The 18,661-nt window shown below is 43.5% G+C and overlaps 1 protein-coding gene across 11 annotated transcripts in view; it reads left to right on the top strand.

Annotated features, from left to right (window-relative positions):
- The window catches only part of MAP7 (microtubule associated protein 7), a 106,878-nt gene extending 88,755 nt beyond the window's left edge, over positions 1-18,123 (top strand). For 9 of the 11 annotated variants that reach the window (XM_051614350.1, XM_051614361.1, XM_051614360.1 and 6 more), the window contains 9 exons: positions 1,526-1,641; positions 2,049-2,329; positions 3,946-4,123; positions 5,959-6,151; positions 7,608-7,709; positions 8,484-8,534; positions 8,625-8,682; positions 11,095-11,233; positions 16,676-18,123. In XM_051614350.1, coding sequence (XP_051470310.1) covers positions 1,526-1,641; positions 2,049-2,329; positions 3,946-4,123; positions 5,959-6,151; positions 7,608-7,709; positions 8,484-8,534; positions 8,625-8,682; positions 11,095-11,233; positions 16,676-16,925 — 1,368 coding nt within the window. In that variant the 3' untranslated portion in view covers positions 16,926-18,123. The remainder of the gene's footprint in view (positions 1-1,525; positions 1,642-2,048; positions 2,330-3,945; positions 4,124-5,958; positions 6,152-7,607; positions 7,710-8,483; positions 8,535-8,624; positions 8,683-11,094; positions 11,234-16,675) is intronic. The other 2 variants (XM_051614352.1, XM_051614351.1) reach the window with 2 other exon arrangements.
- The last annotated feature ends 538 nt before the right edge of the window (positions 18,124-18,661 follow it).

Here is an 18,661-nt window from a genome sequence, read left to right as displayed (position 1 = left end):
CAATATAAAAATGTTATTAGTACAAAATGACTGAGTTAAGAGCTGTTTCCAGCAGCCTGTGTGGTTTGGGGAATCTTTTACTCTTCTGTAAACTTTTATAGAAATGCAGATTTTTTACTTTTCTGATATTAAGCAAAATATTCTGATGGTCTTATTTTCAAGACTAATCAAGTAGGTCCAGTATAGAGAGTTATTGCTAGCAAGCCAAAATTATTCTACATTGCAGTGTGTCTATTCTGGCTTTGAAGACTTAGGTGATTATCAGCATAATAATCAGTAGATATCTGCTAAATTACACTGCCAAAGAGCTGGCTAATTACTCTTGAGTAATGACTTCAGGATTGAGACCATCTATTGCTAATATAAAATTATGTTTTTGGCAATTTAAAATCACTAACCATAATGACAAAAAAATAATCCTATTAGATTGATGAATTTAAACAAAGGGCTTAAGTACTGATTAAGTTAACTTGGTTGTTAACTTGGCTTTTGGTTCAGGAGACAAGCATTGCAGAGGTCTCAGCTGCTGAGGCTCTTGAGCAGCGAGGTTCACATGCCCAGCCACAGCATCATGTGGGCTGACTGGCACCCTGGTGTGCTCTCCTAAGAGTTCTTCCATTGAACTCTAGATTCATGTTTTTTGGAAAAATGAGCTCAGACCCTAGGAGTCTGAAGAGCTCCTAGGAGAGTACACACACCAAGGTGCCACTCAGCCAACATGGTTGAGAGGGACTGCTACTCATCACTGTTCTTCAGACTCCTGGGGTCTGAGCTCATTATTCCAAAAACTTGAAGTTTTTAATCTAGAGTTAAATGGAAGAATTATATAAGTGCTTAAATTGTGAAATATTCCTTTAAACCAATAGTTTTATTAATACAAACCAGAGCCATAACAGAAATATATTAAAAAATGAAGTCCTGAGATGGCAAATGAAGAAGGATAAGAGGAAATCACTGCCATGTATGAGAATCAACAGGAATTAACTATGTACTGTGGAATCAATCATTCAAGAAAAAAAGAACAGGGTAACTCTTGCACCACATCTGAGGACTTTGAGGGCATCTGTGGTGTTACCATGAAAGCAAAAAGGGACTGTGACCAAGTGCGAGCCTAGGGGAGCGTGGGGTGGAGAGAATATTCTGCTCTTTCTTCAAGTGATATCCAGGCTTGAAGGGGAGTGACCAGTGCAGGGTGCTCTGTGGCAGGCAGCAAAGATCAACCCTTAAAAGGTAATTTTTTTGCCTGTGTAAAAACTGGCCTCTGCAAATTAGCCCATTACATCTTAAGGCACTGGAGAGCATGATTAAGAAGGATTCTTGTTGTCAAATGCATATTTACTGACAAAGTTGGTGGCAGATTACTGGAGCTCTATTATTGGACTTGTTAACCATGCTGTAGAAACTACTGGCTCAGCACTGCTTCGTCTCAGCCCCTCAACCCCTGGTCCTTAACTGAGCTTGCTTTACTTTCCTTAGCCATGTGAACTCTGGGCTTGACTTTGTCTTTTTGTTTGCTGAACTATAGACTGACAAAAAAGAAAAGGAGAGAGACCATTTGTCATCCAGCTTCTCAGCCAGCTTTAAAGGAGGTCATTTTTCTTCCAACCCCAAAGCTAGATCACCAGCTCCCTCTCCAGTTTGGTAAGCCAAGTACACGCTTAGCGGGAAGTTGAGCTGTAGGCAGCTCTGGGTGTTCTGTTAATTGTGAAACAGTGCAGACTTGCTTGGTGATGTAGATGTTTCCTCTCTGCAGCAAAGGAAAGACAATCTTGCTTTTAGGAAAGTATTACTATTGTTTGGAGGAAGGGGAAGGAGGAGGAAGTTACCTGGTTTCTTCACTCTTGGCTGGGCTCAGTGCTCACACATCTGGAGAGTTGCAAAGAGCAGCGTTTTGCATGAAAGCTCATGGGTTTCTCCAGCAGTCCTGCTTAACAGCAGAGAAGTAGTGACTTGTTTTATTTTTTGCTATTTTAGTTGCAGAAGCTATATGGAGGTGGTGTCCAGCAGACCATGTCTGTTATTGACTGTCTCTTTTTGTGATTACACAGGCATGCGTCCAAGTCTTTGCCTTTTTTGCCTGGCACACCCAAGCAAATAACTTCCCCACCTGGCTCCTCCAAAGTTTCCTCTGGTCAGGCACGTCCTCCTTCTCCTGGCAACATCCGGCCAGTCAAAAAAGAAGTCAAACCAGAGAGTGAGAAGAAAAGACCAGAAAAGGAGGCTGAAAAGGCTGGTGATGACAGAACAGAAGAGAGTAAAGAAACTTCAGCAGATGCTGGAGAAACGACAAGTCAGGAAGAGCTCCCTGTCCCAGCAGAGTTCACTGAAGGTAAGGAGAGATGCTCCCTTAGGTTAAGGAATGTCTGAAAGTCTCTGGTGTTCTTCCCTCCCTTTCTCTGAAGCAATGTAGCTTTCAGTAGTTTTCTGTCACCTGTTAATCTAAATTATTCAGAACATTCCTGCAGATGTATGGTCATTATGAGGAAAGTGTAAACACGCAGACCTGCCTCACATGGTGTGGCTTCACAGCCCTTTTGGGCTGGGATTTGTCCATCACAGCCCAACACAGCTTCTTTTCAAACTGCTGGAGTAGAATTATAATGATCTGAGGAGTAATGGTAGAGGAAGCCATTCTGTAAGGTAGTGTGAGCAATGAGAATGTCCAGCTCTGAGAGACACTTGGTGCAGTTGAGCTGGTAACACTGCCAGCTCACCTGTAAAATTGCCAGAGTGCCACCTCGTGAGAGACATTAGCAGGATAACATGGAATGCAGAGGAGAACCAAGGAGGAGAGTGAAGAGGAACAGGCAGAATTTTTCAGGGAAAATCAGTTATTTAAAAAAACCTACAACAAACAAACAAATCCCACACCAAACCATGCCAACCCTGAAAAGCAGCAAGGCAGAAAAGGATGTGCACACAAAATAAAATAATGATCGTAAAGCATAGGAAGGTCTAAAGGTAAATCTGAAAATGCAAAATGTATGGAGGTTTTTGCTAGGAGACATTTTAGTGCATTGTAAATATGGCATAAACTGTCTGGCAGATGGGACAAAATGGCCGTTATGGCCACTGAGATTCCCAGGATGGGTTACTTAGCATTCTGACTGTAAAATTCATAGATTCTTTGTGACTGTCCTCCAGGAAACAGTTTTATGTATTAATAATCCTGCATTTAACTGCAAGATGTGTAGTTGGGGGCTGTTCTCCTGTGAGATTTGATGGTAATTGATTTCTTTTGTTCTAACAAGTTCTGTTACTGTAGTTCCAGACTGATACCCAGATACTACCACAAGAAGCTAGTGTTTTACAATAATCAATGGATGCATCTGTTGGCTGTAGGCACATAGAGAAGATATGAGATAATTGCCACGTTAGCTTGAGTTTTCACTGCTCTTCTGATAACCTTTTGACTGCTCCTTTTAAGGAGAAAGCTTCTTTTTAAAAGGATCTCAGGGACATCTCCAGGATGACCTTGCAGAGGTTTCCAAGTTGTACTTCCCAAGTAGGGGTGAAGACCAAAGAAGCATCATATTGCTTCTTTGACAGCGTAGCTCAGGAGGAAGGGATGTTTGACTTCTTTTCAGAGTCAGTCAATATTTGAGTTTGTGCCAAGGTCACTTAGTATGGAAACAGGTTATGAGTGATAAAGATACTGAGAAGTGAAGTGGTTTGTATTCATGGCAAAGAAAATGAGTAGTAGAGAGGGGCAAAAGAGGAGGATACTGTAGACAAAGTGGTGAGCAGCACTTTAAATGGGGTGTCTTTTGCCAAAGCCAGAGGAAGCAATGGCTGGGACCAAGATCTGAGACCTCAGGCTAACAGTTTTACATGTGGGGTTAGCTTAAGAATTTTTTACAGAAAATATGAAACTTTTCCTTTCAAGAGAGTGTCATCTTGGTTATTGTGTTTGTACAAGCTAGTTTTCCTTCCCATCTGTTTCAGCAGCCAGCCCATCCCTACCTCCTGCTCCACCAGCTCTTTCTCCAGCCCCCACGAAGACCTCTGCAGGCACAACTGACCCTGAAGAAGCCACGAGGCTGCTGGCTGAGAAGAGGCGCCTGGCCCGTGAGCAGCGGGAACGGGAGGAGCAAGAAAGGAGGGAGAGAGAAGAGCTGGAAAGGTGATTCTAGACCTCTGCAGTGCAGAAGAGAGGCTTTTACCAGCCTCCTCGCAGCTTCTGCTGTATATTCTGTTGTTATATTGTGATCTGTGAAGCACAGTAATGAAGTACAGGAGGCACAAGTTCCTCCCTGAAAATGAATTGTCCTGTTGGGCTTTTTCGTAGGCACAGTGTACATCTAAGCAGATCTGTAAGGTTAAAATTTATCTGAAATAGTGCTTTAAAATAGGGCAGGAGGAGACAGCAGATCCTTGCTGTAGTGAGTCATTGTTTCCTCAGAGATTAACAAAGCTATACTTATTTATTCCAGCTAGGAGTGTGTGGGACAGTGTCTCTTTGAATTGTAAGATCTCTACCATGGCTGGTGTTTAGGTGTCCAACAGCTGTGTCTTAAAGCTCATTATGTTCTCACTTAAAATCAAGCCCTCTAACAGTTTTGGAGGGTAATTGATGCGGCATCTCATTTTCTACTGGAACTTGAGTAGCCCATCTGGGTGCTTAGGATTGTGGTTATAACACAAGTTTGAATGTCTTTTTAGAGGGAGGCTGTGCCTGGAATTTGTTGGAGTACTTTGACAGCCTTGCTGAATGTAGGAGCAAGGCAGAGCCAGTTAAAAGAACCTGGCTTACCAAAAGGCTTGCATCATGGTTCCTCTCAAAAAGGATTTTAAAGGCCGTAAGTTACTGTAGCATAGAAGTGCTATGGTGAATAAATAATCAAACTGAAAGATCCAGCCCAAAAGTTAAAGAATAATCAACTTTCTCAGTGAAAGGAGTTTTCAGTCTTTGTTCAATACTTTCATAAGTGGACTTGAAAGGAGTTGTTGCCAGTGAGAAAATGCTGGTCTTCAGTGAGATAGAGCAGTTGTGAAGTGTTTCAGATGTATCTTATATTGCTGGGATACAGAATGGAAGCCGAACCCCAATACTGCTAAGCATGAAGGAATGCTCATGAGGAAATAATCCTAACTTAGTTTCTGTGCTGGTGGTCTCTAATTATTGCTGATGGAAGAGGTCTTGTTTGGAGTTGAATATATAGAAGTATCAGGTGAGCGATGGACAACAAAATAAATGAACTGATATGAGTTACTAGAGAACAAAATGGAGATGTTGTTCTGAACTATCCAAGGTGAATCCATTTTTCAAATGTTGAGTTTCTTATTTTTTTAGATAGTAACTTTGGTAAAACTAGGAAAATGAGTGCAAACAGACATCAGGGTCATCACAAGTATAGAACAGCTCCCATAAGAAAATGCACTAAACAGGTGAGGATTCTTCAGGTGGGAAGACCATCTGCCCTCTGTTTCTGAGCAGGGAGATGATAAGCTACAGAGTCCTCAATAATTTGAGTAACATCAAAGGTGATGGGAAAAAGTTACTCCCTCCCATAACACAAGGATGAGGGGGCATTAGTGAGGTTAGGAGGTTACATTCAAAAATCAGCAGAAGTAGATACTTCTTTTAACTTCAGGAGTCACTGCTGCAAGACCAGGTAAGCACCAAGAAGGTAAGCCACTTCAGAAGGTGACCAGCAGCACTAGAGGAAGAACTGCTTTGCAGGAGGCACTGAAGGCAGTGGTGCTGTTTCTGAGCCAGCAGGTGCCTCGGAGCAGTGGCAGCCAGGCAGGCATATGCTGGGAAGTATTTCTGTGTTCCACAGGGCTTCACCTCCAGCCCCTGCTGGAAGCAGGACAGACAGCTTGGCCCTACCCAGTTGAGGTGTTGGGATGCTCCACAAGCCTGACAACCGAGCACCTTCACCGGCTGTGCTGCAGTGCGGTGCTCTTGGGTTGGTGTTGGGGCTTTTCCCTCTTATCCCTGTTTCGTGACTGCAGGCTGAAGAAGGAGGAGCTGTCACAGAGGATAGCTGAAGAAAGAGCTCGCCGGGAAGAGGAAGAAGCTCGCAGGCAGGAAGCGGAAAGGAAACGGAAGGATGAAGAGGAGCGGGAGAAGGAAGAGCGGCTGCGCCGGCAGGCGGAGGAGAGGGAGCAGAGGGAGAAGGAAGAGATGGAGCGTGCTCAGAAACAAGTATGCTTCCCTCCTGGAATTCTGTGCCAGTCTGATTGGCAGCAAAGTCGATGAAGCAAGACCTTGTGTGCAGCACCTAGATATAAATAGTGAATAGGGCTGTGGCAGAGTTCGTTCCACAGACTGGCAAAGGGATTTTTTCCTGTCAGAAACATGTGGTAGGGAGTTGAGATTTGTTTGGTTTTGTTTTCCCTGTAGAATTTATTTATTAAGAACAAATCCTTTCCTGTTCCTCATAAATTGTGATGCAAAAATCAATTGAGTTTTATTGGGGGGGTTTAATGAATGGTGTTACACCAGAGAGCTCCTGGTCCCCACAGTCACAGGAAGTCTAGATGCCAAGATGACTAACTGTTCAAAGTGCTGGAGACATGGCACTGCTGAGGTCTGAACCTGTGCCCAGTATTGCTTTTGTCTGGGGATAATGGGGAGGGGCAGTAGGTTCTGATCTCTTCAATCTAGTCAAGGAGAGCCTTTACCTGGTGCAGTCTTCCTGAAATCAGAGCAGCTACTTGAAAGACATAAGAGTAAATAAATCAATATACAATTTTTAAAGTGCTTTCATTTTTGATGGGCATAATATTGTTTTACCAGCTTCAGAGGAGGCTGTGGTAAGGAGTTTGGACAGGATTCATCTCTTGCATGTGCTCTTGCTTTGTGTGTACACTTTCTCACCCCCAGAATTCAGCACTTCCATCTGCTTCATAGACCTTATTGTTTTCTTCTGGTGAATAAATAAATGTGTGCTTCAGGAAATAAATGTTTAAAGGATTGTGTTAGTGAATATAGCTTAGAAACTGCAGATTTATGCTGCTGTCTTTGAAATGCTAAACTGAGGAACGTCCCCAGATGTACCACTTGGCCAGGTGATTTTTGGAAGTTGCAGCCTTAGCAAATGAACTGTTGTAGTAGCTCCCTCATGCAATGTCGTCACTGTCAAGGAGCAAGGCCTCTCTACAGTGTATTTCAGATAAGTTTCACATTTAATCAAAAAAGCAGCAGTGCAAAGGTTGTGCAAGCATTCCTGTGGCTGTTTGTCCTTGGTCGCATTAAGTGATGACTCTGTTGCCCACACAGAACATTCTGCTGCTTTTAACTCTCAAAACCATCCACCACTCAAAACAGGAATGTCTTGGATACTTTCCTGACTTCTGTTTTCATGGTGAAGGTTAGGAAATTTATTTCTTATCTGGTGTGCATTCAGGCATGTGCCCCAGAAGAGGCACATAACCAAAGATGGTGCCCATTGTTCAGAGATGATCCCTTAATCCCATGCAAAACATGGAGATGAATCAAGGAATGTGCAGTTCAGTCTGAGAAGATCGCTGGTGACTGGTAAACCCCAGAAGTGTCTTTTCAGGGTGTTGCAGATATGCATAGTTAAGCAGGTAACAGTGTCAATCTGTCCTTAAGCAGTAAATTGTTCCTCACTTCCCTTCCTTTGCCACCAACCCAGAAAGAAGAGGAAGCTCGCCTGCGGGAGGAGGCCGAGCGGATTCGCTTGGAGCGGGAAAAGCATTTCCAAAGAGAAGAGCAAGAGCGTTTGGAAAGGAAGAAGGTAACTCAGTACATGCAGAGAAACTGTAATTCAGTTGCCTCAGCAGTTTGCTTATATCTCAGCTGTAGGAAGTTCTGGGCTCCCCAGTTTGAAAGGGACAGGGATCTACTGGAGAGAGTCCAGCGGAGGCTACAAGGATGATGAAGGGACTGGAACACCTGCCTGATGAGGAAAGGCTGAGAGACCTGGGGCTGTTTGGTCTAGAGAGGAGAAGACTGAGGGGGGATCTAGTGAATGTCTATCAATACATGAGTGTTCAAGAAGGCAGGGACAAGCTCTTGTCACTTATGCCCTGTGATAGGACGAGTGGCAATGGATTCAAACTCAAGCATAGGAAGTTCCACCTCAACATGAGGAAGAACTTATTTATTGTGAGGGTGACAGAGCCCTGGGACAGGCTGCACAGAGAGTTTGTGGAGTCTCCTTCTCTGGAGACTTTCCAGACCTGTCTGGATGCCTTTCTGAGTGACCTGCCCTAGTTTTGGACCTGCTCTGGCAGGGGGGTTGGACTCAATGACCTTCGGAGGTCCCTTCCAACCCCTAATATTCTGTGATTCTGTGAAGTTATCCATGATATAACTGTGCTCTTGGAGAAGCTGCAGTCCTCACCCACCTAACGTGAAAGTGAAGGGAAAATGCCCAACAGTAATAAATAATCAATCTTTTTGCAATAAAGAGATTCAATTGATACATGGCAAGCAGTTGTGGTTTGGGAGAGATATTATTAAATTAATGCCAACAAACATTATTTTACTCCTTTACATTTCATTGTAGAGGCTTGAAGAGATCATGAAGAGAACTAGGCGTGTAGAAGCTGCAGATAAGGTCAGTACTGATATTACCATGTGCAAATATTGGGCATGCTTCACTTCTTTAGTGCCAGTTTTAATTTACAAAACTGTGCTTCCTTTGTAGAAAGCCAATGACCAGCAAAATGGACACATATCAAAGGCCAATAGTCCTGGAGAAGCAGGTATTGTGTTGAACTGTGCCCTGAGCACCACTGCTGAATTAATGCCTCCTGAACACAGTGACTTGAGATAGGGCTCTGAAACCTGGCACACTAATTGCAGTAAAGAAAACCAGGAGGGAAGTGTGACTGAAGCTTTAGCAAATATTCTTTATTTAGCCTTTCTGACTAGGTGGTTGGCCACTACTGAATGAGTCAGCTCTTTTAGCAACTTTGTCACGTGGGTGTTTAACAAGAGAGAGTTTCTTGCCAAGTTTAGTTGTTTAAAAAGGGAAAAGGAATTATTTTCTGATTCTGATCACAAAAGAAACTGATTCTGCAGTCTCTTTTGCAAAGCATTACAGATGTGGTTGTTTTCCATTTTCTTTTTCCATTTTCTTAAAGGATTATTTCATCTCAGTCATCAAAACAAACTTCATTATCTCAGCACCTCCCTGCTGCCTTATTCACTTGGTCTTAAGTTCTATTTCTTTCAAAATTCAGCTCCTACAAAAGCTTAGAGTCTCCCTGTCATACCTATACTTTCAGTCTTCCATTCTGTTCTGTTCCCTCTATCCTTTCTTCCCCAGGTCATTAAAATCTTAGGTGAGATTTTAATACTTGCAATGAAGGAAGCAAAATAAAATGTATCTCATATTCAACAATCACTGAGTCTGAATTAGCAGTATTTAAAGGCACTGCCATCAAATGGCTTATCTTAGCATAGCACATTAAATGACAATTATTTTATTTTTCTTCTATATGTGAGCTGAGTAACATGGAAGACAAATAACAGCACTGGGTAGTTTTGGGGTTTTTTGCCCTATTTAAAGTGAATGCTCTAATTAGCACTGCCAGGAAACCCTTTGACACAGATTTCTTTGTGTGTCTTTGGAAGCTGTTTACATCTTAGGTGGAAAACTGTTTGGGAACTGCTAAAGCAGAATGCATCTGAGATGCCTCTTTTGCTGCAGGCACTGTTGAAGGTGCTATAAACCACTTAAATAATTCTTGAAACTTTAAATGGCTCTGACCTGTGGCTAGCACTGTCCTGCCTGAGGCAGAAGATGAGTAAGCAGTTTTCTAAGGCATATGAGAATTTGGACCTCCCTTTCCCCAGGCCCAAGGGAAGGCTGGAGTCCAGGAGTGACTGGATAAAGATAAAACTGCCCTCACCTTCAGGTCTGCTCCTTCTTGGCTTTGCTTTATCTAGATATGCCCTTCAGTTAAAGGTAGGAGTGAGTGGACATGTTTCAGCCAACTTTAAGTTATTGTCCTCTAACAGACAGAATGCTGACTGTACACAAATGGTGATTTTTCTTTTTTTCAGTCTTACTGTTTGTGAAAATGTGAGGACACCTTTGTGGGAACGGCCAAATCACACAATGAAACAAAATGCACCACCTTTTTGTCATTTGTTTGGCCTTTGCTTCAAAAACAAAGATCACTGCCTTTCCAGAGCAGAACAACTTTCTTCTGCTTTTCTCTTTTAAATGTTAAAGCCAATGTATTTTCCTCTTGTTCCATTTGTTGAAACACCAACAACTGTATTGCTAATGTCTTGCATAAAAAATTGTCAAAGATCAGACCAAGACATTTGGTGTGAAAGACTTCAGTTCAAGCATTTAGAGCATAGCAAAGCAAGACCAACTAAGGGAATCTCCTCAGTTGAGGTCTGGGGTAACCCAGATGCACATGTCCAAGCCCGTGAACACTGCATTGTCCTTGTGATTCTTGGAACAGATGCCACTGTGGGTGGGGGGCAACTCCTGCCTTTTGCTAAGCTGTGTGTGAGTCAGTGTGACTGGAGGTATGATGCAGGAGCCTGTGGTTGTGCTTTAAACGAACCTCCTGGGGCAGGACAGTAACATCTGTGATACGGTCTTTGGATGAGGCACAGGAACATTCTAATTTTATCTTGTTCCCTACAGCATTTTGTAGTAGTGATTTTGTACTTGTTGAAAGAAGAATCTTTCCCATGGAGATTTTTTCCTCTTGATTTCATTTTGCATTACAGGCAGTGATCAACATGGGAACCAAGAAATACCAGTGTATGGAATTGATGATGTTCCTGTGTTCTTCTAGTTAATTTGCTATTGCTAGTTGAAAATTGCCAGCATCATGTTCTGCCAGATTTTCTGTCTATTTTGACTACTGGCTTATGTGTTGGAATTGTGTATGTAATTGTAAGATGTTTATTCTTGTCCATAAAGCTGTAGCTTTGAAATCTGTGCCAATTACTTCAGACCAGAAACAGGGCTTGTGTGCCCAAAAACTTGACAAAGGAGGTGGTGTGGGGGAGGGAGGGGTGTGAAAACTCTTGTCTTTTAAAACTGTTGCTTGCCTTCAGTGGGCTCTTGTGTAGGCAATGTTTTATCCTAGTCTGCAGTGAGATGGTGCCAATTGGTTTTATGAAAGCTTGTTTTCTCTCTGCAGCCATAACCAGTCCTGCATCTCCTGTGGAACCTGCAGGAGGACCTCAGCTCCAGGCCACAGCACCTCCACACAACGGGACATCCCTCACCTGCACACGGGTGGTCGTGGCACATCAACATCCCCCTGAAAACATGGACAGGTAAGAACACTGCCAAGCCTTGAATGGTGAAGAGGATAAGGGTTGCTAGAGCAATAAATCAGATCCATGTATTCATTAACTAAAGAAGAGACAGCTGATTACTCTGCCTATTTTCCTGTGTCCAGAAAAGACCTTTCTCTCACTTGGCAGTAACCTGTTTTTGCCGACTGATAGGGAAGAATCTTGTAAAAATGCAGCAGGATCTTTGCAGTGTTTGAGACAATGTCTTGTTTGCCAGCAATTATTACGTAAGTTAAACTTAATGAGAAGGGCAGGTTTTTTCTGTTCTTTTCCATGAATTAAGCATCACCAAAACCCTTCTGGATTTGGAGTGCTGGTTTTCTTGCTGTGCATACTGAACATTGCCCTTTCAGGCCAGACGTTTCCATTTCTGAACTGCTTGAAGTATTAGCTAGTTCTGCTTACTTAGCAAAGTCCCTCATGTGAGATACAGAACCACTGGTGTTTGGCTTCACATTTAAAAAAAACCCCTTTGTCCTCCGTAAGGAGAATTTGGGGAGGCAGATGTTTCACATGGGGAGCTTTCTCTAGCCAATGAAGCAAGTCAGTCAAACTCAGAGAAACTGTTGAAATGAAACCTCGGTGTTGAGTGGAGTAGAAGCTGCTACATGAGGAAGAGCTGTCAGTCATTTCAGCTTTAGCAATGCAGAAAGCCAAACAGCCCCTTGGTCCTGTCATGTTTTGTGCAGGCAGTGCCAGAATATGCACAGAAGACATTGAATATGAGAAGGCATCACTAGTCTGTAACGGGCAGTGTGCTGCAGGGTGTGATTGGCACTAATTGAAGGAGGAATTTGCCCTCTCTTGTCCCTCTGTCTGCCTGGGGGATCCTAGCCTGCTGTCATGCCCCAGGGAGGCTCCTGCTGAGGGAAGGGCTGTCAGTGTCACTGGGCTCTGCACTGCCCTGGAGGAGCTGCAGGAGCCACCTCCTCATTGTCTCAGGCAGCCATTAAATATTAATCACTCCCAGCCTTATCAGCGCCTTGAGGGTTGCCATGTAAAATGTGCCACGCTAATTAATGCTGTCATGTGGCACTCTGACCCCTGTGGAAGGAACCTCGGAATGGCCCAAGCAAGGAGTGAATAAATGAGATGGAAGAACAGCAACAAGGGGAGGGGTGTGTGGGGGCTCCAGAGGTACAGCCACCCTGACTGGGAAGGCAAAGGCCGGAGCACTTGGTAGCATCCCAGAGTGAGCTTATCCCAGGTAGCCTGACAACCTTTTGCAAGGAATGAATACTTGGCAGCACAGATGTTATCACATGGTCCAAGCCCCAGGGGCCAGCACAGGGCTCTGCACCTCTGTGCACACCAGCAGCAGGAGATGGGCTCCTGTGCAAGGTCCTCACTCCAGTCCCAAGAAAGATTTGGCTTTTGTCTGGAAAAAACTCGAGTATGTTTTAAGGGCAAGATAGCTCAGCTTTCTGACCAGAACTTTAAAAAGCTTTGGCTGTGGTACCTGTGGCATGTGCTTGTGCGGGCAGGAGGAGTCATCTTAAGGCCTGGAGCAACAGTCAGTTCCTGCTCTCCCTACAGCTCAGGGGGTGGGGGAAGTGGAAGTGCTGGTGGGTCTGTTTTGTACACCACTGGGGTCTAGCCTGGATGCTCTAGCCTAGCATTTGACCAGGACTGGTGGCTGTTCAGCGGCCAAACCCAGAACACCTGTGTTTGGGGTCAGAATGCCCATAGTTGGGGTCATGGGAGGATGAAGGGAGTGGAACATCTCCCTGATGAGGAAAGGCTGAGGGAGCTGGGTCTCTTGAGCTTGGAGGAGACTGAGGGGCAACCTCAATATTTACGAATATGTTAAGGGCAGTGTCAGGAGGACAGAGCCAGGTTTTGTTCAGTGATGTCCAGTGATAGGCAAGGGGCAATGGGTGCAAACTGGAACACAGGAGGTTCCACATAAACATCAGAAAAAACTTCTTTCCTGTGAGAGTGACAGAGCCCTGGGACAGGCTGCCCAGGGAGGCTGTGGAGTCTCCTTGGCTGGAGACATTCAAACCCGCCTGGACACGTTCCTGTGTGATGTGCTCTGGGTGACCCTGCCTGGCAGGGGGGTTGGACTGGATGGTCTTTCCAGGTCCCTTCCAACCCCTAACATTCTGTGATGCTGTGACATGTCTACTTCTGGCTAGATTCTGGGGTTTTGGGGTCCAAAAAACAGAAAAATGAATGTGAAACAGTTGTTTGAAAATAATTTACAATGTTAAAGTATTTTCAGACTTTTTTTGTAAATTATAAAAGATTCCAACAAGATTTTTTCCAGTTTTTTTTTTTTTTACTTGCTTTACTGAACAGTAGAATCCTGTAAGAAGAACATAACGGGTACAGCTGCCTAGCCCATCTTCTACTTACAGATCACTGCTCATTCTCTGCTTTCTAATTCTTTCCTCAAGAGAGAGGAAAGAGCACCACCCCTGGAAGTGCTCAAAAAAAGGGTAAATACGGAGCTGAGGGAGATGGTTTAGTGGTCAGGGGTTGTAGGGCAGGTGGCTGGACTGGATGATCTTGAAGGTCTTTTCCAACCTTGATTTAAATAATCCGTAAGTCTGGGGTCTGTTCTGGTTTCAGATGGGTTATCAGAAAGAAACGCACATCAAATTCTGAAAGTTGATCTTTTTTATTCTTCTTTACCCTCTTCAAATTCTTTACATATAGATGATGTCTACACAGAGCTTTGTCTAAAATAATCTGTGTCAGATGTAATTTTCAGTAGTTTTTACCTTTTTCAGTGTTCCAGTTCCTTTACTTAAATTAGCTGCTCTTCTCTCAACTCCCTCTGGTCTATCTTGTTAATATTGATGTGTCCAGTTCCAAAAGCAAAGCTGCACAGGCACTTAATTCTTTTTAGCTGCTGTGAAGCTGTCCTCAGATGCTTGCAAGGCTTTTCTGTTGGAAAGCACTGAGCTTCCACTGTGTGTCTTGCTGCTGCCACACTTATGGACAATGCCAAAATTACCCAGCTCTTAGAAGCACAGCTGCAGTATTACATGCCTGAAGAGGGTATCTCCAGTGTTGTGCTGGACTGAGACATCTCTTAAGAATGGGACATAAGACAGTGAGAACAGCTGTAGCAGGTCAATAATCCATTACTTTTCTATTTATTTTTTTTTTCCTTAATGGCCTGTAGCAGTCACATAGGGAGAGAGTGAAAAGGAAAAAAGAAGTAGGAACCAGGAGATCCTCTGGTCAGAAAAGGGTTACTGAGCATTGTGGCCCAAATGCAAGCATAGGCTCAAGTAGTCCCTAAGCTGCTAATTACCAGAAGCTGGAGGGCAAACAGATCTCCTAGGAATTTGTCTAATCTCCTTTGGAGTTTATGGCCTCTGCCATGTCAAGTGGAATTAATGCCACAGTTCTGTTTTTCCCTTTGTTTCTTCTAGACTTGATTTCCTAGTAATCTGGTGGAGCAAACAGCATAAAATATAAAAGACTTTATAGCATTGAATATAGAAGATTCACAGTAATGGTTTCACCTTCTGTCCCCCCTTTGTGAGTGCACAAAAGACATCTGTGAATCCTGGTGTAACTCAGTCTGTAATGCTGGCAGGGCAATGACAAGTAAACGAAAATGAAGAACTATTAATCTGTGAAGTCAGCTGATCAGTCGGGTAGAAACATTCATCTCTGTTTGCAGAAGCAAGGGTTGTTTTCATTGCACCCAAGTCCTGTGCTGTTCAGTTCACATGGATCAGCAGCTGCTCTTCCCTCCATGTTCTTACCCCACCCATCAAACTTACCCTGTTATCCTCACTCTGGTAAGGTGACTTGTAGTAGACAGGAACAAAATAAGTATTAGGATACCTTATAGTGAGCAATAGCCTATTAACTAGACATAAATGAGCAGGCTTTATTAGTTCTAAAGCATTTCAGCCTCTCCTCCTCACCTTGGAAGTGCAGATCTCTGCAGAAAAGGGACCTGGTGGCTTGTGACCTGCCTGGGTTTCTGTGGCTGCTCCCAAGCTCAATGCTGAGAAACAAACTTCCCACTCTGAAATGCAGTTGGTAGAGCCACAGATGAAAAAAGGGGAGTGCCTTTCTGAAAAAGAACTAGTGATGGGTGGAAAGGCTTGAGATGAAACCCAGCATGTCATTCTCACAGGAAAACGGGGCTTGGGAAACTTTCAAAGAGCAGTAATTACTTTCTGTCTCCTGGAAAGTACTGCAAAAGGATTCTGTAATTGTTTATGAAGAGCTGGGCACCCAAAGAAGCCAGGAAATTGTGGTAAAACATATGTCACTTGCAAGCAGGTTTTGTTTGTTTGCTTGTTTGTTTTTTAAGGTTAGAGAAAATTAGCCTGTGAAACCAAACCACCTGCTCAGAAACAGCCCAAGGAAACTGATAGCTTGGTTTAAATCTAGGAAAATTGCCTTTGTGGCTGTAGCATTTCCAAACAATCTGAATAGTCATGATGCGGTCCCAAGATTGTTGGGATCTAACCTGAGGGCCTTCAGAAGCACCCAGGATTTGTGTCAGTTGAGTACCTGCTTGTGGTCCCATTACTGTCATCCTGTTCACTGAGGTAGCACCTGAGCCTCTCCCCTCTGGCAAGAGAGTCCCTGTGTCTGCAGAGACAACAGGATTTGACAGTACAGAACCTAATGACAGGATTGGGAGGGCAGAGGCAGGACTATCAGGCAGGAGAGCAGTGTAATTGCAGAGTGTGTGTGGGCTGGAGCAGCTCCCGACTGGGGGATGTCCAAGAGCTTCCTCATGAGGCATCTCTGCCCAATGCAGATGGGAAGGTGCAGGTTGGCACAAAGGATGCTGGAAGGGGTTTCTCGGCTTGGGTGTGGGGAGTGGGAGGAGTGCAGAGCTGTGCAGTGCCTTGGCAGTAAGCCCTAGGAACTTGGAGGGCAGAAGGGCCTGAAAGGAGAAGCTGTGTGGGAAGGGAGCTTTTTATCTGGCTGAGTGGCAGCCAGAAGAGGCTGCTCCAACACTGGAAGCAGGAGCTGATCCAGGGAATAACGATGACAGTGATCTTATCTAAGAGCAATTATATGGATTTGCAATAAGAGGAAGGGCATGGCAAAGGTTATGAAACCTGAAAAAAGGTGTTAGAGGCTGCAAGGTGCATTAGGGGGTGGCTCAGGGTGTCAGTGGGGGTGCTGCTGGGGTGTTCCTGCTGCTGCCCTTCGCAGTCCTTGCTCAGAACCACAGTGTTCATGAAGCTCTCTGTGGTTCTGGGTATTGTGTGGCCAAATGTAGGGACTATCCTGTGTGTTTGAGGGAAGGCAAATCTAGTACCTGGCTGCAAAAAGAGTTGCTGCTATGAAAGAAACATAGTTTTGCTTTTATTAGCTCAAAGAACCCTCTGGATTAATGAAAACTCCTTCCATTGGTGATCTTGCTTTGAGGGAGACTAAATTTCTGTTCTAGATGAAGTGTATGAGGAAATGCCTGCTTTTCTCTTTCAGCAATCTCAATCCAGAGAAAAACGCAAATGAGAATGGAATGTCCATGCAGAATGATAACTTTGAAGAGATTATAAACCTGCCTCTTGGTTCTAAACCACCCCGGCTGGACGCCATGAACAATGATGGAAGCGATAGTCCTGAAATTCCTCTGAATCCAATCATAGCCTTTGAAGATAAGGGGACTCTCTTGCCTCAGGTAGATAGTGTTCAAACACATCAAACAGCAGGTAGGTTTGACTTGGTTCATTAACACTTGTGTTGTGATTGACAGAGGACCTAGAGCTCTTAATTGATATAAGGTGATGGAAATGGAAGCATTTTGAAATGCCCCCTCAGGAAGAGGGTGCCTGCCTTCTGTGGGACATTCTGGGAGCACTTTGCTCACCAAGTTCTTGCTGACACAAATGCTGAGGGATGGTTTGCAGCATGCTGGGTTTCTCCCAATAACTTTTCAAGGATGTTAGGTAAACAAATAATAATTTAGCCAGTTGAATTGGACTCTCAATTTCTTTTTCTGTGTGTAGAGAATGTAAGGAGAATCATCTGACAGTAAATAATTGCATAAAATCATAGCATTTTTGAAGTGAGCTTTGTCCCTCTTTGCTGACCTGTCATTTTTGGTACCTTCTGTTGTAGAAGTGATCTGATTGTTTCTTCTGAAGAACCAAAGGTGATATGAGCATCTCTGCAGTCAGTGGAGTTTCTTCCATGCTATGAAGGCGTGTTTTATTTTTTCTCTGCAGTTTTTTAAAAATTTCTTTAATATCTTTTTTTGGAAGGACTTTAGTAAAACCAGCAGAAGAAATGATGGGAATAGACTTGGATCACCTTTCTAATAGCTTTCATCACTAGAAAAATCATGCTTCACGTGCATTACTTAATATGGCTTTTTCCAACAAGCTTTTTCTGTTAGTAAATGGATATTTCTGCATTTCTTAAGACAGAAGACACTGGAATCTGAAAGCAATGGGCTGATTTGGGTGGTGGGACTGATTCTTTTTTTTAAAAAAAGGTGGGTGTTGGTTTAAAAGGCATAATTGTAAAACTGGCAAAGAATCTTTTACACTTTGTGGTTCTAATACTTGAAAAATAAATACCTCATTGCTCTACAAGTAGAGTTAATGGGGTGTATTATTTAAACCTGTTGGTTTAAATACTATTGCAGAGAACTCTAATTATGGGGGCAAAGTATAGGCTTCTGTATCAGGTTCTTGTAAATGTAATTCCTACAGGGACATTCTGTAAATTAAGATGGCACTATGATCTTCTCGCATTTTCTCTAAAAACACACAAAAAAGGCAGGTTTTAAAATGTGAAAATTTGAAAGCATTATTTTTTCATGGACAAGAGGAAAACCTATTGTTCTCCTAGATTGTGTATTTATGAATTTTGTTCAGTACAGAAATAAATCATTTAATTGAATAAATTAGAAAAATGTGGTAAAATGATACTGAAAATGTGATTATTTGTTTTTGTTACATCCATGTTCGTAAAACTATAAAAGATGTGTATGCACATGTGCACACACAGGAAATACCTTCTTCTGAATCCTGTAAACTGCTGCTGTTCCCAAGGATGGAAGACTTTTCCTTTGCCTTATCAGACTACTGAAGACTGCGTGAAACCTGAAATATTTGACTTTTGGATGACAAAGCAGGTTTGTTTGGGGATTTTTGGTTTTGCTCGTTTCAGAGCAACTGGAAAATGGTCCTTGTTTGTGCTTTTTATGTAGCGTGTGGTTTTTATAAAGCAGGACAGCAGAGTGGTAGGAGGAGCAATGCAGGTTGCTTTCTCTTTAGCCTGGCGCTGATTTCTCCTGCCGTGGTTCCATCCCTCTCTTGTGGTTGCTGTTGGGCAGAACTGCAAGTCTCACCCCTTTTGCACTGTGATTAACCAGGTTACAGGGAGAGCCTTGGAGTTTGGAGCCCCAGCCAGGGCTTGGTGCATTGCTCACTGAGCTCAGTCAGGAGATGCCTGGCTGGGTTA

The sequence above is a fragment of the Apus apus genome, chromosome 3 (assembly GCF_020740795.1).
Source record: "Apus apus isolate bApuApu2 chromosome 3, bApuApu2.pri.cur, whole genome shotgun sequence".
In the NCBI taxonomy this organism is placed as follows: domain Eukaryota; kingdom Metazoa; phylum Chordata; class Aves; order Apodiformes; family Apodidae; genus Apus; species Apus apus.
This window is presented reverse-complemented; position numbering and strand designations above follow the sequence as displayed.